This window comes from Anser cygnoides, chromosome 3, assembly GCF_040182565.1.
Source record: "Anser cygnoides isolate HZ-2024a breed goose chromosome 3, Taihu_goose_T2T_genome, whole genome shotgun sequence".
Lineage (NCBI taxonomy): Eukaryota > Metazoa > Chordata > Aves > Anseriformes > Anatidae > Anser > Anser cygnoides.
Genome location: NC_089875.1, coordinates 91,418,557 through 91,440,286, shown reverse-complemented (window position 1 = coordinate 91,440,286; position 21,730 = coordinate 91,418,557). Strand labels below are relative to the sequence as shown.

The window sequence follows — 21,730 nt, the reverse complement described above, 5'->3', positions numbered from 1 at the left end:
GCCCTTTCCACGGGGCGGGGCGCGAGGGACCCGAAACCCCACGGGGCTCCCGCGGGGCGGCGGCAGGACCCGGCGGACTATTTGTCGTCGCGGAGCGGTTGAGGGGAGGCGTTCACGGATCCCTCCGCTCGCCGCGAAGTAGCGCCGGTCGCGGAAGTCGGCGCTGGCGGCTGCCGGGGGCCGCGGCAGGGCAGCGGCGGCGCCTCCCCCCCCTCCCGTCCCCCGGCCCGGCCCGGCCCGGCCCCGCTGCCGCCGCCATGGCCACCCGCTCCTGCCGGGAGAAGGCGCAGAAGCAGAACGAGCAGCACCAGGCCATCCTGGCCAAGCTGCTGCGGGAGGAGGACAACAAGTACTGCGCGGACTGCGAGGCCAAGGGTACGGCGGGGGGGGGGGCGGGGGGTTGAGCCGGGCTGACCCGTGCCGAGCCGGGCTGAGCTGGGGCTGAACCGGGCCGGAGGGAGCCGCAGCGGCCGTGCCGGCGGGGTGCGGGGAGCCAGCGCCGCCCCGCCCCGCTCCACGTCCGCAGGAGCGGCCCCGGCCCGGCTCGGCTCAGCTCGGTGCTGCCCGGCCCGGCCCGGCCCGGCCCGGCTCAGGCGTGTCGCGGCGGTGGGCGAGCTGCTGGGGCTGCGGCGCTGCCTCCCGTGGTGATGGGTTTGCGGTGTGCCGGTGCTGGCCGTGGGCTCGGGAGGTGTCGCCTGGCCCTCCTCGGGCTGGAGGGACCCCGTTAAGGTGACCCGAGCTAGGGGCGGCACGGGGAGGGCTCTGCTTCCCGGTGGTCGCAGCGTGCGGCGAGCCCAGCGCTGCCCTGCCCGGTCCCGACCCGTCCTCGGAGCTCGGTGGGCTGCCCTGAGCTGCCCCAAGGCGCCCCGTGGCTGTGATTCCCCGCTCCCATCCCTGTGTGCTGCTTTTCCCGGCCGCGATCATCAGCTGTGTGGTGTCTTGCGTGATGCTGTGATTTAATACATCGGTCTTACGGAAATGCAGAAATATGATTTTATTTTCCGAGCTTACAAACCTGAGTAGCGTACAGTGTGGGTTACACCAAAGGCGTCAGGCCTTCGTTATTTTGCAAGTAACTCTGCTTACTCGTTTGCTAGCACAGCTATTCAGGCCCCCCAGGCTTCTGGTTGCTGTGTGAAGACTCCTTGCAGACTGTGCTTTTCTGGAAAAATCGTATGTTTTGTGCATTACTGGCATTTGGGAATGCGATGCTGAGCGCTGCTCGGAGTTCCTTGCTGACTGAGCTCCACACGGGTGCAGCTCCGTAGCACAGGCCTCAGAGCTTGGCTGGCCAAGATCTGTGTCTCGAATTCTCCAGCTGAGTTTTGTCTTGTTCCCTCTTTCCAACCACCTGGTCAAAGTATTGTTCATAAATCTCTGTAGGCCTCCTTGCCTGGTATCTTCTGCCACTTCAGCTCAGCAATACTGATGCTTCCAGCCTCCTCCTCCTATTTGTGTTACGAGTATTTTTGTGCACTGTTCTTCGTTCTTTGATACTTCCATACCATACCTCTTGTCCGTCACAAGGCAAAGCTTGAACTGGCAGAAAGCTCTTACCTTCAGTATGTGTGTGTCTTCTGTCTAGGTTGGAGCACCTACCAGTCCCTTGACCAGATGTCTTCTGCCAGTACCTGTCACTTGTTTTCCATCTTTCTAGTAAGTTAGATAAGGTAGCCAAGTAAGACAAAATTTGACTGCAGTTCTAAAGTGTTCTGTTTTCTTTTTGGCCAAAACAACTTCTTCCCACGCTGTCTTTCTGCATGCTAGAGGTGAAATCGTGAACTTAGCTGAGCCTCAGCTGTTCTAGGGGCTCCTGTCTGGGGGGTGGTTATATGTGGAGATGCATGTGTAAATTTCCTTTCTTAGGTTTAGGAAGTTTCCTTCTAGGCAGTAGAGCTGTGTGAGCAGTGTTGAGGTGCCTCCTTTATACCCTGGAGTCTGGATTTTTAAATCTTTCCAGAAGACGTGGTTCAGAAGAAAAAGCACAGTTGGTTCTCCAGATGAAAATCAGGCCTTCCCCTGCCGTCAAAACGTGACACCACTGTTGAACTCCTCCCTGATGTCATTCCCTTGTTGAAACTTGTTGAGGAAAAGAAGAAAAGTGGAGGCTGCTGCTTTCAGATACAGCCAGGTTTTTCTTTCTCCTGATGTTTCACACTTGACCCATGGTTTTGATATGTGCTGGTGTCTGGCAAAGTTACGGTTTTATTAGTCATGGCGCACAGGGATGTCTGAGGCAGCAGTTTTTAAAATGGCTCTGCAAGGAAAGCAGGTCTGTGGGCTCTCCCCAGGCTCTGGCAGCGGCCTGCTCCGCTCGCATGGCTAGCAGCATCCCTTTCATCACCAAACACGTTTGTAATTACAGGCTGGAGTTCCCCGCTGTCAGTTCCACTAGAGGAACTGACTTCTCTTAGTCCTGCCTTCTGGAAACTGACTCGTGAAATTGTTCGTGACAAAATATTGAGGACCTCTCTGGTGCGAGCTCTAGTTAAGAGCTTTTGTTTCCTTTTGGTGGTGTTACTGATTCTTTTTTTCACGGAGCTATTGTCCAGCTTCTGTTACTTTCCTCTTTTGTGCGAGCTTTGCTTCCTTGTCTGTCATCCTCCTTTCTGTTGGCTAGGATTCCCCGAGTTCAGTTTATTCATGCTTAAGGGAGTTGCACTTGCATCTTGGTTCTTCCTCTGCCGATACTTTAAAACCTTTCTGTCTGGTATGGTCCTGCAGATGCCTAGCATCGGCCCAGATTCAGTGAGCTCTGAACTGAGGCGCAGTGGCTGTCATCACAGATTCCTTCCTCTCACCGGAGACGCTGCAGTCTTCCCTTGGACCTTAAGCCTCAGGTGTTCCGTTTACCCTGGGCTTCTGCTCAGATGGCTGCATCTGGGGGATGTTAAAACCTCGTATACCGTACCTGCACGTCTGTATTAGCTGCTATTCTTTGAGGCCCTGGAAATTCTTCAGCAGCTAGATACCCTCTGAAGTCTTGTTAGGGTCTACAGGATACTTACAAACTTAACGTGGTCCCACTTGCATTTTTATTGCACATTGCTTTGACCACATCTACCATTAAGGCTTCTCTGCTGGCTTTTACATCTCGCATCAAAAAGGGGATCTCTGGAACTTGCTGTTGTCCTGATCCACTCCTAAATCCCTGAGCTGGCTCCTTGCTCTGCGAGGACCTTCTGCATTGCTCACAAGGAAGTGTTGAGCATGCACCTTTCCTCTAAGAGGATCTTTTTTTTTTTTTAAAGATACATACGTCTTTCTCAAAATAATAATGCCATTATTAATAGTGATTGTGTATCAAGAAGAAATCCATCCATGGCTTTCTGGCCTACTTCTTAACGCGTGAGGTATGTGGATGAGTTAGGCAGGGATTATACCTCCTTGCTGCTTTGTTCTGCAAATCCTTCAGAAGGTGGAGAATACAGCTGAGGATGCATCTGCCAGAGTAGGCACGAAGCAATAACTAGGATTGCTGACGCTGGGTACGGTTTGCGGAAACGTTTTTTATTCTATATTTGCCTTTTAACTGTTGAAAGAGCTGCTAGGAACCTGACTGCCACTGCTGGCACGTGTTGGGAGCTACCTGCAGTAGGGCCGGGCTGCAGTCACTGTCACGCTCACAGCTGCACAGGAAGGCTCGATGCCACCTCTGTGGGGAAGAAGCCTCAAAATCAAAGGCTCTGGAGCTGTCTTTGCAGCCACTGAGGTTTTTGGAAGAGTGAGGAGACCGGGCTGACTTCTGACAGCGCTGTTCTTGTCTGTGTGCTGACTGTTCTTGGTGTCCCTGTCTGAACAGCTGTCCGCATATGGCAGTAGATGTCTTCCTGATGTTATACTACCTACTCCTAATATTTGGAGGAAATACTAAGGCATGTAGGCGGTAACTTCAGTGAGCCTGAGTTTCTGAACGAGACAAGCAACTGAAATTCCCTCTAGTGTATCATTGTATGGTGCAGCTCTTCATAGTCCTTTTCCGTGTGTAGGTAGGTAGAGCTGGCAGGAACTGGAAAGCTGTGGGAGAGAGAAATAGCTACAGATCTGTCAAGCAGACTGTGCTGAAAGCTACCTTGAAGCACCTGTGTTTTGTGTTGTTTTTTCCCACTGTATAGAGAGTCTAAATGGATTTTTGCTATTTGTGCTGATGTTTGAGTCTCCTAAGCAATAACAGCTCTTATGGATCTCTCAAATGGAAGCACAGAAAACATCAACTTCAGTCCCCCTTTGACTGTCAGGGTTTGCTCTTTCTATCTATTTAATACCGAGTTATAACGTGCTAGGAGTCTGCCAGGCTCATGGTACCGCTTGGCAGCGGATATTACATGGGCACTGACATTAAACAACAGTGAATCGAGTACTTGGGATCTGAAGAGTGTGACAAAGCCCCCAAGGAGATGTGCTTTGTTAGAAAGGGTCAAGGTGTTCACTGCTATCGAAGGAACGGCCAGCTGAGCAAGAAGACCTGCCAAGTAAGCTGGAGGCAGGAGACCTTGTGCTAGTAAGACTCTGCTGGCTGTTCCTAACAATGCTCAGATGCGAGGCATGCGTTTGAAACCAGTGTGAACATACTCCAGCATCTTGTCTGCTTGTCACGCCTTGCGTTTGGGTGTTGGCTTTAACACAAAGGTGTCGACTTGTGAACTCTGCTGGTGCATTCACATGTCTGTCAAGAAGACAATTACCTTCACTTGTCAGCCCCATTAGATTTTTTTTTTTTTAAACTGGAGCAGTTACAGGAATGTAATTGGAAGCTTGCAGATCTTACATAGACAATTTTAGATATTTTGGACCATCAGAAGAGGGGAATAAATTTCTGTGTCAGGTGTTTTGTTGTTTTTTGTAATGTTTACTCGCTTCTACTGTGATGAGGTATGAAGTCTGGATAAGCGATCCTTTACCAGAGCTCTGGCATAAAAGGACACACTGACACTGCTTGTTAAACCGGATACAATTCCAGTATTAAACGTTTTTCAGTAAATTTTAGTTGTGCTGTACAATTCGTGGATATTTGTCTATGACTGACGACTTGATCTTTTCTGTCTGAAGAATAACAAGTATGGGCTTTTAGGGAATGTGGGGAGAGACTGAACAAGAAAAATCACAGTGCCAAAATTCGTGTAGTCAAAGCCAATTTCTACAAACTTGGCTTTAAGTAAACCTAACTTTAATTTGCCTAATAACCTGCCTACCTCAAAAAAAAAAAGTTTAAACTGAAATGGACAAACCAGCAGTCAAAACAAATTCCTGCTGTGCTTAGCTGTTCAGACTCCTTTTTTTTTTGTAGACAATTGATTCTTGTGTTTGATGTCTTCCATGTCTGGGAGACCAACTTAAACGCGTCTAAGCCTCAATGTCTTTGAAGCTACTTCTGCTCTTTGCTTGTTTCGGTGACTAGGGGTCTCAGCATCTTAATCTTGCTTGTATACTTTCATAGAGTACTTCTCCTTAGGCATTACCCTAAAGCATATGGCTAACTCTTCCAGCCCACTGTAGCAGTGCTTGAGCTTTTGCCTCTGGCTGCCAGTGTCAGCATGCTTTTGGGTCGGCTCGTCAACACTGTTAGCTTGATCTAGCACAAGGCTCTGGCTGCTCTGCCTCCTAGGGTCACGGCTTTCTCCTGCCTCCAAAGGTGGAGAAACTGCTGAAGTAGGATGTGAGGGCAAATGGAGCAGAGTTAGCTTATATCAGAGGTGAAGTCCACAACTGACAGCTCAGGTGTAGCTTTTAGCCCGATACTGAAGGTCAGCCACAGAGCAGAAACCAAGCAGCTTGTGATTGCACTGTGGTACCTCGTCCCAGCAAACATACCTGTATCCCATGTGAATTTAGGTTGCCTGGATCAAGAAGTTGCTGGTATCCTTTGATTCTGTTGTAAGGTTGCTCTTGCTGCTGTGAGACCAGGCTGACAATGAAAACACGAGCTTAACAGACCAGAATATGAATAGACAGATAACAGCCGAAGGCTTCTACAGTCCCTGTCCTTCCACAAGGAATAATGAAGGCAAGCTTTGATTCAGGGTGGGTCTTGACCTCTAATAATAGGAAGGAGCCCTGTCACTAGAAATCCTAGGGTTCATCTGGTTACATTATTATTTTTTTCTCACCTCTTTGCAGAACATCACACCCTGGAAGACCTTAAGGGACCAGAAACTCCATGCTCTCTTGCCACTGTGTCTGCAGGGTTTTTTTCCTGATCCTCTGCTGCTAAAAGCTGTGCCAGCCCTCGGTTTTTGTTCTGCGCCCTTTTACCTCTTGCTGGGACTGGTTGCATGAGGCTGAAACTTTAAGAGCGAGAGCTGGAAAGTTAACTGCCTGGGGTGAGACAAGAGCTCTGGAGGAGACGCTTCTCTTTCCAGCTGGGAGAATGCAGTGGCTTTGGCTCACAACCTGTAAGCAGGTGGAACGGGGCCGTGGGGTTGTTGTGGTGCTGGGTGACTCCAGTGGTGGCCTTTATACCCTATAGGGAGGGGTTTGTTTCTATCTCCTGACTCTCGCAGTACAGGAGAATACTCTGACACAAGCCACAGGAAATCTGTTTAACTTGTAATAGAACAGGCTTGTTTGTAAATGCATACTCCTGCTTTTGAAGTTCTGTGTGCTGCCTGGAGGCATTTTACCCAAGCCCTTACTGTGGTATTTGTGTGGATTCTCCATTCTTCGGCACTTGGCAGAGCTCGATAGGGTGAGACCCGAGGTGGCATGATGTAGCATTGAAGTTGGCCTTGTTTTGACGGGAGACTGGGCGGGTTGACCTTTGGGGATCCCTCACAACTTAAATCTTTCTTTGACTTTTAAAAATACGTGCAGGACTTGTGTAGTTGATATTCTTCTCATACAGTTGCAGTAATCCTTACCACGGTTTGCAGCCCTGTGCTCAGGAGTAAGGCCTCTGCGATCTGAGCTGTTGCCTTTGTGCGGACCATAACGGTGGGGCAGTTCCCGGAGCAGGGATCGGTGGTGTTGGTGAGACGTCTTCTGGCCTTTGAGTGCGGGATGGCCTAGCGCTTCTGGCCAGGAGCTACTGGCGTCTCCCTCCTAACAATGCCTCACCCGTGGCTGTGTCACTCCTCAGTGGCATGAGAAAGGTGCCGCTGCAGGATGCTGTTGAGGCCAGATGTTAATCTTCGCTCTGTTCCTAGATCTCCTCTCCTGGAGCTGAGGCTGTTCCTGTCCTGTGAAGTCTTCCCTCCTTGGTCCGAATGAACAGCAAAGCAGCGTTGATGCAGCCCGAAGCAGTCCTTGTCAGCAGAACAGAGGAAGCAATTAGACACATGTATGTGATAAGTAGACTTTTAGGGAGGGACCTTTCCAGGAGGGGTGGCTCCCTCCTTAATCCGGATTTCCTAAGGGGATTTAATAGAGTCAATTAGCAGCTATTACTCAGGGGTAGTCAGAGGTTAGCTTAGCTCAGGTGTTGCATCTTCCCTCACTGGCTCACTCAGGTTCATTTGAGCATGATTCAGCTCTGCACTACTGGCTTAGGTGCTTGGTTTTGTTCTCTCTGGAGGCCTCAAGTAAATTCCCTAAGACTTAATGAGCTTGCCTTACAAGCAGGTAATGTTCAGTGAGATCTTATTCTCACGTTGAGGTTCTTGGAGTATCCCTGTTGGGTCTGTAACTGCTGGAATCCGGCACAGGATTCAGGCGCAGTAGCCCTGGGCAGTAGTAGTCCTCTTCTGTCAGAGCACGGGCCTGCATGCAGCTTTGCCTAGAGGTAGGTGATGAGCTTAAGAGCTTACGGGTCAGGGCTAGAGGGCAGACCAGCAGGGGTGCTGGTGTGGGTGTCTGCTCCTGGCCACCTGGTCAGGCAAAAGCAGGAATGAGGCCTTTCTCAGACAGCTTGAGAGCTAACATTCACGGGCCGTGGTGCTTGTGGAGGACTCGAACCACGATGATACTTTCTAGAGAGGAAAGAGGTCTAGGAGAGCTGGTTACCTCCCCTCAAGGGTCACATCTTTATGCTATAGGGGGGCACATCCCAGTGAGCAGGAAATCAAGCAAAAGCAGCAGGGAGCCTGCAAAAATGAGCAAGCTGCTCCTGGCAAAGCTCAGACATAAAAAGGAAGCACGTAAGAGGTGGAAGCAGGGACAGGTGATGCACTGTAAAAACAGAGGCACTGCCTAAGCATGCAGGGATGGGGTTAGGTGGGAAAGCAAAAGCCCACTTGGAGTTGAATCTGGCAAGGACGGTCTGGTAAAGGACAGGAAGAAGGGACTTTACAGATACATCAGCAGCAAAGAGAGGGCTGGAGAAAATGTGGACCTACTGCTGAATGGGGCAGGGGACCTGGTGATGAGGGATGAAGAAAAGGCTGAGGCATCCCTTGCCTTCTTCACCTTGGTCTTTATGTGTAGAACTGCCTTCAAGAAATTTGTTTCAGAAATCTCCCTGGATCTTAAAACTCCTGGTTGGTTCTCTGGATTGTGACTAAAAATGATATCCTCTGGCAGACCAGGGGCAAGAGAGAAACTATTACAGCATTCCTGTTCTCCCCATTTGGCCTCTTACCTGATTAACATCTGCTGGGAGCTTGAGCAGGGCTGCTCTTCCTGAACAGCTTTACACAACTTAAAGCTGCTTCATCTTCTTTGTGAAAAGTTATCAATTCAAATTGAAGCTTGTTGTCTGTTTCATGTTTATCTGTGTTTGCAGTGGTTGACTGTAGGATATGGAACTAACCCTTGCTTATCCTCCAGTCCTGCATCGATCTCTGATTGCTTTCCAGTAGGCAGTAAACATGTATGCGGATGTCAAGGAGTTCCTGCTTGGTGTTAGTGGTGTTTGCAAGAGGTGCTGAGTTCCTGCTCTGTTCCCACTGTACCCCAAACGCCCTAGAGTTGATCTGTGTCCCTCTCACTGGAGAAGCCGGGTGCTGCTGTGTTGTGGGGCCACCGTCTGAGGTGGAGGAAGAGCTTGGCAGCACGGAGAGCATCCCAGTGCTCCGCTCCTGTACCGGGCGTGGAGAGCACTCGTCCTGTAGCTGACAGATGCGGCGATTTACTTCTATGAGAGATGTGAAAAACTGCCCAGGTCAGCTCGCCGACCATCTCCGTTAACCTAGACCTTCAGCTGCTCTGCCTGTCCCGAGGGAAGGCGCTGACATCCTGCGGGCTGCTCTGGCACGTGGCGGGGGGAGCGGGCGCAGCAGCAGCAGCACAGCTCGGTGCTTGTCAGAGCAGGGCTGCCTGCTGCTCAGGGCAGGGTTGCCAAGCAACTAACTTTGCAGCTGTGATTTGGGGAAAAAGTGGCTCTGTTCCTTGAAGCTGCGCCTGGCTCTGGTTTCCGTGGCAGAAAATGGATACGCTGATTAGGAGCTGTGCTCCTGGCATGGGTGGGGAAGGGAGTTTGGTATCCGTGTTTGGCTGCTGGTTGCCGTGCTCTTCTTGTATGCTAGCTCTTTGGTAAGCAGCAGGGAACAGAAATCTGTTAGGTGATTTTGGTCAAGTACTTAAGTGAAAATGGATAAAGCTTCATAGAATCACAGAACGGTTTGGGTTGGAGGGGACTGTAAAACCATCTAATTCCACCCCCCTGCCATGGTTCCACCAGACCAGGCTGCCCAAAGCCCCATCCAGCCTGGCCTTGAACATCTCCAGGGATGGGGCATCCACAGCTTCTCTGGGCAACCTGTGCCAGTGCCTCACCGCCCTCATAGAAAAGAATTTATTCCAAATATCTAAACTAAAGGAGGGTAGATTTAAAGGAGGCATAGGGCTTCCTGTGCTTTCTTATGCTTTCACTGCCTTTCATGGCATAGTGCTTCCTTAGTAGGGTTACAGGCTGTAGTACTGTAGGAATTCCTGCAAAAGGAGGTGGAAGTGATTTATTGCGTGTAACCTGCTATTCCTGAACGCAGCAGAGCTTGCAGGTAGTCAGGGTGTGTTAGTGAGTAGCAGCTGGGTTTGAGTAATAGATTTCAAATAAGCTCTTTGTACTGTGTGTTCAAGTCATTTGGGTTTGTTTGTCATCCATGACAATTTCTAGAAACAACCAGTATGTGAATAAAACCCAGTGCTTTTCTGTAAAACATTTGACTTCTCTAATAGGGTATATACCTATGGGGTATTTGTTCTGTTGCCTGTTACCTGTAGATAAAAGCAAAAACATCCGTTTCTTCAAACATAGCAAATGCCATATTTAACATTGACTCTTTAGATCTTTAGCAGAAATGCACGTGGGCGTGTGAGCTCCCTTCCTAGGGACTGGTTAAACTGGAGACACCACCAACACGCGGACTTTGGTCCTATTACCAAGTGATACCTACATGGCTATTTCCAGTTCTCGGTGCACTGAACTGCTGAGGGCTGCTTTGGTGTTTCAGGAAATCACAGTCCTTTACTAAGCTTCAGGCTTCACAATCCTTTATTAAGCAATCTTCCTGGGTGTTCTGCACTCATAGCAAAGGGCCTCAGAGTGATGCTGAACGCCCCTTGTCTGGCTCACTGTAATTTCCATGGAGTTGCTGTTCTTAAAGAAAAATTACTCCAAAAAATGTGCTTTATTAGCAAAAAGATTGTCATGCGTTTGGTTTTAAGTAAGACTTAAGAATACAACAGAAGAAATCCAGGCTCAAGATTGCATGCTGGAGGATCCTTTTAAGTTTTGGGAATATGTTTTGAGAGCTGATACTTCTTGAGCACCCTTGATTCCACTCTAAACACTTTTTAAATTGTGTATGTGAAAATAAATGCAACTGATTACTTTGGTGGATTATTCAGTTTTTCTTCCTGGCTTCTGAAGAAACGGATATTTTGCAACAAGTATTTTCCAGCCGCAACTACTCATCTTACTACTCTAGGAAGTAGTAACCATGTTTGGGGGGGGGGGGGAAGCTTTAGAAAAAATTGAGCAGTTTTGTTTTTTTCTTGTGAAACACAAATCTAGTTAGAGCACGTGTGAGGAACACTGCTTAGAAGGAAATTGCTCTTCCTTCCAGTTGCGTGTGGCTGATCTCATGGTGCATGATACCTGTGTGTTGACAATTGTCTGTCATGCAGGAACATTTAACTATATTCAAATAAATTATAATTAATCTAGTGTCATCTCAGATGTGCCATAGTTTTAGGAAGCAAAAAACTTTTAGGGAAAACGTGAAGCTCATTTCAGCCTTGTGTGGTGTGATACCTTCCGATTCTGTCTGCCCTCTTTGACCTCTTCTTTCCCATGATCTTTCACTTAAGTTCATACCCTGAAGTCCAGAGCGAGTGCTGCTGTGAAGGTTAGTAACATTACAGAATCACAGAATTGTAGGGGTTGGCAGGGACCTCAAGAGATCATTGGGTCCAACCCCTGCCAGAGCAGGCTGCCCAGGTAGGTGTCCAGAAGGGCCTTGAATATCTCCAGAGAAGGAGACTCCACAACCTCCCTGGGCAGCCTGTTCCAGTGCTCCGTCACCCTCACCGTGAAGAAGTTCTTTTGTGGGTTGGTGGGGAACTTCCTGTGCTCCATTTTGTGGCCGTTGCCCCTTGTCCTGTCCCCACAAACCACTAAAAAGAGGTTGGCCAAATCCCTCTGTCTCCCACACTTAAGATACTTGTAAACATTGGTAAGATCCCTGTTAATAAGATCCCCCCAGTGTTGCTACAGTCAAACTTGGGCATCATCCAAGAATGGGGTTACATTTATGCTCGTAGTAGGCTGTTCCTGTGCTCGATCTGACACACATCAGTGTTGCAGGGTGGCCGGATATGCTCTCAGTAGGTAAGAAGAGTAACTGGTGCAGCATCACCACCTACGTGGTGTGGCCTATTTCCCCTGCAGAGGAAGCGAGGGGAGGCGGTAGGTGTGGGAGGAAGGCGGTGAGTAACCCCCTGACGTGAGCACGGATGGTGTGGGTTAGTCCTGGAGGCAGCTGAGCACTGCACAGCCCCTTGCTCACTGCCCATCAGGGGGATGGGGGAGAGAACCAGAAGGGTTAATGGGAGAAAACTTGTGGGTTGAGGTAGGTAATGGGTAAAGGGAAAGCTGTGCGTGCAGTTAAAGCAAAATAAGGAATTGGTTCACTGCTTCCCCAGGCAGGCACGTGTTCAGCCATTTCTAGGAAAGCAGGGCTCATCGTGTACGATGGTTACTTGGGAAGGCAAACACCATAACCACCAGCAGCCTCAACCTTTTTATTTCTTCCCCCAGCTAAGCACGATGTTGTATGATATGGGCCGTGCCTTTGGGCAGCCTGGGCCCCCTGCCCTGGCTGTGTCCCCTCCCAGCTCCTGGGGCACCCCCAGTGTCCTTGTGGGCAGGGCAGCACCAGGAGCAGGAGAGTCCTTGGCTGTGTGCAAGCACTGCCCTGCAGCAGCTAAAATAGTGATGTGTTATCAGCACTGTTTTGGTCACAAACCCAAAACACAGCAGCACAGGCTCTGCTATGAAGACAACGCCATCCCAGCCAAGACCGGTGCAAGAGACTGGGCAGTCTTCACAGGTGCTTTCGGTCTGTTTCTGCAGTCCAGAGACTCGGATTTGGTGCTTTGCGTCTTGTCTGCGGACCTGGGTCTCTTGTTTTCTCTCTGCATCTTTTTCAAACGTAGGTTCATGTGGGAGAGGTGACGGCGGTGTGTTTGCCTGCTTCATAATGCAGGGTGTACGAGGGAGAGCAGCTCCTGGTAGTGAGGGCTGCGCAGAGGCTGTGGAGTTTGGGGAGTGTCTGCTTGAGCTGTCTCTTCTTCAGCTGCGTTTGAGTAAAAATGGTAGAGGGAGTTAATGTGATTACTAGATTGATAGTCTGGTAGGTAAAGGTAATTTTTCTTTCTTGTTTTATGGCAAATAGGCTGTATCATAAATTTGTCCTGTAAGCAAATCTCATTTCTGTGTTTTTGTCATGGTTTAAAGAACTTAACTGCTGGCTGAAGGCTTTGCAGCAGATGCTTCTACAACCTTGGTCTTGTGTCTAGCTACACTGGGGCACCTGCTATATCCCACCAGAGTAGCACAGATTTACATACGTGTATGTTTCCTCTTATCAGTGGTACTCCGAATGCTTAGCTATCAACTTATAAAAACATTTTTGTAAGACCTTACTGTTCCCTAAATTTTCTTTTATTTCTGCATATAAAAGGAATATAAATTGTTCACTTTAAAAACAATAAGCCTTTCAGCAGTTCCTTGCTGACGAGGGAAAAATTGCAGTCAAGACCACCTCCAGAAGCCTCTTACCAGTATGTAATATGCTCCATGACTGTGTCGTCTTAGAAAATACCAGATGCTGTTAAGAGGAAATGACTGCTTGCACGCTTCTTTCTTGCAGCTTGAACTCTGACATGAACAGTGCTTTTTTCAAGCAAACAGGCCGAGTAAAATCAGAGCACCACTCCTCAACCGAATTGAAATTTGATTTCTGAAATTGCAGGTGTATTGAATGTGGCCAGGTTGGTACCGCTGACACTTGCCATACCGAAGGGTTTGCTTTTTGCCTTTCCAAAGGGGATGCTGCGGCGTGCTCCTGTCCTGCGAGGCTGAGAGGAATACTGGGACAGTGTCCGTGTGCTCTGCACACGCTGTGCATGTGTGTGCTCAGTAACCAAGCATTTCAATGAGGAATGTGTTTTATTTAAACATCGTCATCCTATTTGTAAGATGAATAGGAAATCTTGGTGATATTTTGGGAACACACCTCCCAAAAGCCATTCTTGATCTCTCTTTTCTCTTACTATTCCATGAAGACTGGCCAACTATGTATGGGATGTATTTATGTGTATAACTTCACGATGAACTTGGAAATACTGTGTTTTTATTTGTTAAACAACTTAGCATTTGCATCATATCATTCCCTAATGTTTGGTGACATTATTATTATTATTATTATTATTATTTATTTTGGAAAAGCAAACGTCTCAGAGTCTCATTCAACCAAATTCAAACTTTTAGTAGCTGGCTGTCAGTAAGGCCAAAATACTTTGATTCCATCTCTTGTCACCTTACAAAATTTCTTACCTAGTAGCAATTTGGCATGAGTAAAATGCTGTTTGTGAAAGAATAAACTGACTTTTCCTGTGTATCCTCAACAGCTGTAAGGAGCCAGTCCTGATCTGCATACTGCACATTGCTCATATTCCTAAGAAGTTTCCCAGATAAGTGGTTTGATGTTTGAAATGTTGTATGACTTGAGTGTACTCCAGAGTTAAAGTAGTTATAGCTTTGATTTATTTTTTTCCCAATGAAGCTGTATGTGGTTATCAGGTAAATCAGGTGAATTAGGTATACTTTATTTTGTGCCTTAAACAGAGGTGGAAGAATTTTCATGTCACTGTGGTACCATTCTAGTTAAGGCTTTATACACTTGTTGGAATAGGGATGCTGTCTTTTAAAACACTTAACACTTACTGATGCTGTGGAAGCAAGCATTAGCGAGCTGAAGGACTAATTAAAACTGGCTGATAAGGATTTCCCTCTGAGTTGCAGAGGTGGGGCACAGGGAGAGAGTCTTGTTCAGATAGCCAATGCGTGGCTTCTACAGTTAGGAATAAGACTGAGCTTAGGTGTGTTGTTGTTGATGACTTTGGTGAAAAATGGTTGTCCAGATGGAAGAGACAAACTTGGGGGCATCCTGTCCTTGAAATTCTACTCCACTTACCAGATTTTGGCTAACAATAACCAAGCAATGCATCCAAGTCTCGTCTTTGCACCGTTCCTGCAAGAAGTCTTGAACTGCCCGATTCTCAGCGGTTATTGAGCTGGGCTCTGGAGCAGCGTAATTGCTTGAATTGCTTGTCTTCAGCAAAACTTCATGCTGTTGAGTTTAATTGTACTTAAAACTACTAAAACAGCTGTCTTGTTTGAACTTTTCCAATGCTTTTTTTTTTTTGATGTAGCAAACTTTAAGTTTGTTCTCACCTTCTGGCCTTGACTATGTGTCAAAACCACCCAAAAGCCTGCTTTGAGAATAGCAAGGTCTAAGGGAGGCATAAAGTAAGGACTGGAGCCACCATCAGACCTGAACCTGTCCCATGGCAGAAGCAGCTCCGCTTTGCATGTGGATGAGAGAAGGTAACTGGTGTGATAATACCATGAGATCTGTTTGCATGGTTGGTTGTTGCTAATTGTATATAACCTGCTGGAAATTGTAATGTGACCTTTCCTTTTCCTAATGGAGGAAGAGTCTCATGATCAGGACCGAACTTCAGTGAAACCTTTGTAAATCTGCCTTTGGTCCTGATTCCTACTTGTGACTTGGGATGTTCAGTGACCTTTTGGGTCATGTTTGTCACAACTGTCAAAATACAGGCTTATTACTAAGCCATATGGAAGAGATTTCTAATAATGACTTGGAACAAGGTGATCATTAAGGTCCTTCCCAACATATTCTGTGATTCTGCAGATCTGTTTAAGCTACAGACTCCTGTCGCCTTTTTTTTCAGTATAAAAGAGCTTTTTGCTGCATGCTTTCACATCTGAAAAGAACATGAGGAGTGCACTCGCATGATTTTCTTAGCCTTTGAGTATGGAGGTAAAGCAGGGAAGCCTCTGCTGCACAGGAAAAGAATGAGCTTTCTGTGGGGAAAGACAAGAATGAGCTTACTGTGACACAAGACTGCTTCAGGCTGTTTGTTCCTTTTAATCAGGAACTAACTCAGTGCAGCAAGTGGTAGGTAAATAGTCCCATATCTTCAGTTTGTAAAGACTAAAGGTTCAAGGTCCTTGAAGAACGCTTTATTCAAGAGTAAAGATTCATGTGTTGTGGTTCTTGCACAATTTCCTTTGTGTAAAGGTCTTTGTGTAAGATCCTCAAGATTTTTGCTCTTTCTGAGATCTGTTCTTTAATTCACAAAATCTGATGTATTTCTTCCTGGCTTCTTCTTCCCGATTTGAAGACTTAACTGATTGAATAGATATGATTAAGATTGTAGTTACATTATTTTTTGTTTCTGGGGTGTTTTTTGTGTGTGTGTTTTGTGTTGTGTGTGTGGGAGTCTGAATCGTACATGGTAGTAGATGGTGGATGGGGTTCTTCTTCTTTCAGGAGAACTGAGCAGCTTCCAGTGAGGCTGGTAAGAAAATCTCTGAAACAGCAGGATAATACTGAACATGTGTGACAGTACTAATACTGCTTTTGAGCATTTTAGTCTCGTCATGATTTAATCCCTGTCTCAAGTGCATTGCCTTGAGGGGAGGAACTGATAGGAGTCTCTATGGTTCTGCCTCGTACTTTTCTTCTTCCCTGTGTGGCCAGTGGAGGTGGGACTCTTGTGTTAGTGGTGCTGCTTGTTGAATCACACAAAATACAACTGCTGCTTACATATTTGTCTTTTTTTCCCCCTATATATCTGATACATAAGAACACTTGTTTTCTGTTCACAATTCTTATCTGAATCTCACCTTGGAGAAATGAGATGTTTCTGGAAAATGTTCATTGATAACTTCATTTAAGTCTTGATTAGCAGAGCACTTACACAGCCCAAATTGTGTGGGGAAGTCGTGGAGAGAGCACTGCACGAGCATGCTTATGCTGACGTAGCCACCCAGGCTTTGGTAAATCTTTGGCAGAAGAAGTGACTCTTTAGGAACTGGCTGGTAACCATTAGATGTGTAAATCTTCTTGCAGTTAATCGCTGTTCCACAAGATGGAGCCAGTTATTTGACAAATAAAATCTGTCAGCCAGCTGTTCTGTTTGGAGGAAGAGCAGCGTACTGCAGTAACTTTGCTTGCTGCTCGGGGCACAGTCAGCGACATTGGAGTGAAGGGAAGAGCCACGGAGCTGGAGTCTGGCAGAAGACGTGGCTGATGTTGGCCCAGAGAAGTTTACGATGGACTATTTTGAGATGCATAGGAGTTAGTGCTCTGTTACCTGTAGTGTTTGGCTTCCTTCCTTCTAGAATTATTATTTTTTTAATATGTCCGTGTGGGAAGTACATGTGCTCCTGCCCTAGCCTTAGCTGGTAGCCTGTAGCTGTAGTTGAGTGGGGCAGCAAGACGCTGAGGAGAAACTACCGGTGACTGCTTAAGGCAGTCAAAGGACTTTTGTAAGGACTAATCAAAAGGAGACATAAAGCGTTGTTTCCTACTGTGTTGAGCTGCTCGAATTCATATGTAGTGAGTATACAGGGCTTCAAAGGTCTTCCTAATGCAAATAAAACTACTTTGTCCTCAGCATTTTAAATGGTCAGTGCCTTTAAGCCTTGTTTTGCATGAGGTAGGCACGTGCACCCACTAATGCAACACGTAATTCCAGCAGTCCGGAATAAAACTTAAACTTTGGACTTGCAGGAACTGATGTACCTCAGCCCACGGTACCTTTTGTAATGCGCTATACTGGCCTCAGCATTGTCATTGCTCTTGTTTTTCTTGCCCGAAGACCTGGATCAGCTGTACTCACCAGGCTGTTTGTGTAAGCTGTATGTACACGAGCAGGGTGCGTCAGCAGGGCTGGGGATGTTTATTGCTGCCTCTTTGATCAACTTTCTAATACAACCAACTAGGACACTTTGCCCAAAATGAACTGTGGGACTGGGGAGGAAAGGGCTGTAAGGGGCACATTAAACGTGCGCGAGGAACTAGACCAGTTGAAATAATGTGGAGGAGAAATATATCAGCAGAAGTCATACCCTGAAAAGGGAAAAGTGGGAAGATTTTTGAAATCTGTTCCGAGAAAGCATCTGGTTCAAGAGAAAATACATGAAAATGATGCCTATTTTTCATAAAATTCATACTTTGAGATCATTTTAGAATATGTGTCATGTGAAGACAGATAACTCTTCAGCAGCTTAAAAATTGGATGAAAATCAACTTATGTGAAGATTTGTGTTTAAAATTGTCAGTGACTTTCAGGCTCTTTATTGGTTAGGTTTAAAACAGCTGAATTCTGATGTTGAAATATTCTCATTTTTTTGGTAGCTGTAGATATTTTTGCAAGCAGGGAGAAGTTCTGCACAATAACTGTAGGGGCATGGAATTTCTCTATAAGAGGGGGAAAAAAAGCTCCTGTCAGTTTGTCTCTGAAATTCACAAGTTACCTGGCAATTTCGAGCAAGAAAACTTGAGACATGTCAGGAAATGTTGAGCCCTGTGGCTATACTTCTTTCATTCTAAAAGTGTAGATGGTCTCTAATAAAAGACTACTTAAATACTCAAAATATGTCACAGTCAGTGGTGTGTTTGTGCATCTGGTTAAATTCTAGTTTCCAATGCAAACTTGACAGATGATTCCTGAATGCAAGTGAATCCAGCAGTGGCCATGGCTGACCCCGGTGAGCAACCAAACGCACACCTGGGCTCTCGCTCCCCTCTCCTGTGGGTTGGGGAGAAAACAGGAGGGCAAACAGACCTGAGGGTTGACATAGTGACAGCTGAGTAAGAAAAGGAAAAAGCCCTGTGCACAAGGGAAACCGAGGAGTTCATTCCTTGCCTCCCATCAGCAGGCAGGTGTCCGGCCGCTTCCTGGAAGGCAGGGCCTCAGCACATCTAGCGGTTGTATGAGAAGACAGACCCCATAACCACTTATGTCCCCTCTTCCTCCTCTTCTCCTGGGGCTTTTCCTACTGAGTGCAGTGGCACAGTGCAGGATGTGGCACAGGGCACAGCCGTACGGGCTGCTGTCAGGGAACGCTAGCTGGCCTGGCCAGAGCCAGCCCTGTGGGAAACATCACTTGCTTTTTTTCCATTAACATCTAGGAATCCAATAATTTATGTGAATGCGTAACAACTCAAATACAAGTTTCTGCTTGGGTTTTACAAAGCTTGCCTATTCTAGCTGTTTAAATTTTAAATTGAAGTTTTATCGCCTTTCTGCTTCTTCAGAAGGTAACTGAATTGCAGCTACAAATACAACTAAACACGCACGATAAACCATGTGTGGTTGTATTCGGTACTGGTTATTGTAATGGTTACTTGTTAATGTCAGACCATCCTAACAGAGATTTCAAAATGTTCATAAGAATAACCTAGTACATTCAAAATCTTGTTGTGGTGGTTTTACTCGAGTGGGCAGCCGAGCTCCACCACAACCGCTCTCTCACTCCCCCTCCTCAAAGAGGAACAGGGAGAAAATACGATGAAAAGGGCTCAGGGGTTGAGATAAGGATGAGGAGATCGCAGAGTAATTGTCATGACGGGCAAAACAGACTCAGTGTAGGGAGATAGTAAGATTTATTACTTACTACTAACAAGCTAGAGAAGTGAGAAACAAAGGAAAGAAACCAAAAGCACCTTCCCCCCCATCCACCCTCTTCCACCTCCTCCCCTCGAGCGGCGCAGGGGAACGGGGGAATGGGGGGTTATGGTCAGTCTATAGCGCTTCTTCTCTGCCGCTCCTTCTCGGTCACTCTCGTCCCCTGTGCTGTGGGGTCCCTCCCACGGGATGCAGTCCTTGCTGAACTGATCCGGCATGGGCTGCCCACAGGCAGCAGCTCTTCAAGAACTGTTCCAGATATGGGTCCGTACCACGGGGTCCATCCCTCAGGAGCGAACTGCTCCAACCTGGATTCCACCGTGGTCTCCTCCACAGGCTGCAGCGTGGAACCCTGCTCCACCGTGGTACTCCATGGGCTGCAGGGGGACAGCCTGCTTCACCATGGTCCTCACCACAGGCCGCAGGGGACTTCTGCTCTGGTGCCTGGAGCACCTCTCCCCCTCCTTCTTCACTGACCTTGGCGCCTGCAAGGCTGTTCCTCACTCCTCTCACTCTCCCAGCTGCTGTGTGGCACAGCGTTTTTCTTCCCGTCTTAAATATGCTCTCACAGAGGCACAAATCAACATCACTTACTGGCTCAGCTCTGGTCAGCAGTGGGGCCCTTACCAAACATGGGGCAGCTTCTAGATCCTTCTCACAGAAGCCACCCCTATGGCCCCCTGCTACCAAAACCTTGTCACGTAACCCCACTACGCTTGTCTAGATATGTTTTCTAGAAAATAGCATGTAGCAGCTGGCCTTACCTAACTACCTAGTAAGAACTGAAAAGTAAACTTAAGTCTAATCAGTAGACAACATAGAAGAGGGAAGTTTAAATGAAACAAATAGTTTTCATCTTCGAAGCAGCAATCTGCCTTTGGATTAGTGCAGTGTTTTCCTGGGTGTACCCAGATAGTGTTTGAGAGGCTTCATGGTCTGCTGGAGTGGGCCACTATAAACACATTGCACTACAAGTCTTGTGGCTTTTCTACCTGCATTATCTTTAGCCAGTGATTAAAGAGGCTGAAAATATTTTTAAGCAGTTAACTATCTTAAATGACAGAAGAAGTTACTTGAAGTGGATTTGGTGTCAGAAATGGTACCCTGATAGCAGCATAGAAAGTTGCTGAAGTTCAGCCCAGCCATTCTAGTAAGAAGCTTGTATTAAATGGCTTTCAAAGTAATAAAATTAAGTATTGTATTAAAACTTACACCAGACAACATTTCCTACTAACGTTGGCCAGTTGGAGTTGCACTATATCATGGCAGTTCTTGACAGGTAAGGTAGCTTTGTTACTGCCATGTGAAGGTGTTTTAAATAACATTAATTAACCGTCATCAACTTTCTTAATGTTCAGTCTCCATTGTTGAAGCCAGATGTCTGTTTTCTTATGTCAGTAGCAGAATATGTACAGCAGATAAGCTAGCTTACTTTTCTAAACTTGTAAATTGTTTGTTGAATCAATCCAATTTACCCTTGAACATTTCTGACATGGAAAGGTTTGCAGGCTGCCAGCTTTCTGGCGAAGTTGAGAAAAGCTCAATGGCATAAAGTACGTACTCCTGAGCATCGGTTGCTGCCACTTTGCTTTTGCCCGATGTGGTTCTTTTTGTTCAGACTGTCCTATTGTGAGTACAACAAGTGTTTTGGTGCCCGTACAGACAAATTATTTTATAACTTCTCTTGCCTACTGCTTACTGTGGCATAATTGATTTGTATTAATTACTTTTTATTTGAAGTATTTAATATTGTGCACTGTCATTAGTCTGAAATAAATTCAGGGGTTACACGTAGCATTTTATCTGGCCTCAGGTTTATTAGTGTTATTCCACTGCTTAGTTTGTTACTCTGTTGCTCAGTTAAGTTTTATTTCCCTGAGTTATTCAGAAATAAGTAAAAGTTAATGAACTTTGAGCTTCTGGGAAAACACAAAACCGTTCCTCTCCAGGAGAATAATAGCTGTTATATATTATGATCGTACTGTTTGTTAACAATTCTAAGCTAAGCTATTAAACTACCGAGTTAGCAATCTCCCTCCTCATTTGTTAAAATAGATTTTGGTCATGTTGAACCCTCATCCCAGTCTTGTTGATGTATATGGGGACTGTAGCTGAGAAAAATCTGAGGAACAGGAAACTAGATAGGTGACCTAAAGAGCAGTGCCCAGCCAGAGTTGTATAATGTTTTAAAAAAGAAAAATGAAAGAAAAATGGCTGTGTAAGCACCCTATAGGATAAAAATAGGGACAGCACATAGATACTACAGATGATTATCTCCTGTCCTCGTAGTGACCTGGTCAAAACGGGCTTTCCTCTGTGTAACCCAGGGTTGTGCATTCTAGTTTGGGGGCAAAATTGGACGAGCTGTTGGGTGCACAAGACCTTGCCGTAGTTGTTTTTAAACCATCATGGCTACATTAAGCAACTGCACAAGCTAAGGTACGTTAGCCACAGCGGAGTGGCTAATGGAGTATTTAGAATAAGTTTCGTCTGGTGCGTAACTGCAGCTGAAATTTGATTAATATCTTGATGCAAGCAGCCTGCACATCCTGGAGCACTAAAACTTGTGGTAGTGTACATTGCTAGTGGGGTCTTCCTGCACTCTGGATCTGTACGGACTGATTGA

General features: G+C 46.7%; 1 protein-coding gene across 4 annotated transcripts in view; it reads left to right on the top strand.

The window, feature by feature from the left end:
* Positions 1–136: 136 nt before the first annotated feature.
* Positions 137–21,730, top strand: part of SMAP1 (small ArfGAP 1) — a 92,632-nt gene continuing 71,038 nt past the window's right edge. The window contains exon 1 of one of the 4 annotated variants that reach the window (XM_066994724.1): positions 137–375. In XM_066994724.1, the coding sequence (XP_066850825.1) occupies positions 258–375 (118 nt within the window). In that variant the 5' untranslated portion in view covers positions 137–257. The remainder of the gene's footprint in view (positions 376–21,730) is intronic. The other 3 variants (XM_066994726.1, XM_066994725.1, XM_066994727.1) reach the window with 3 other exon arrangements.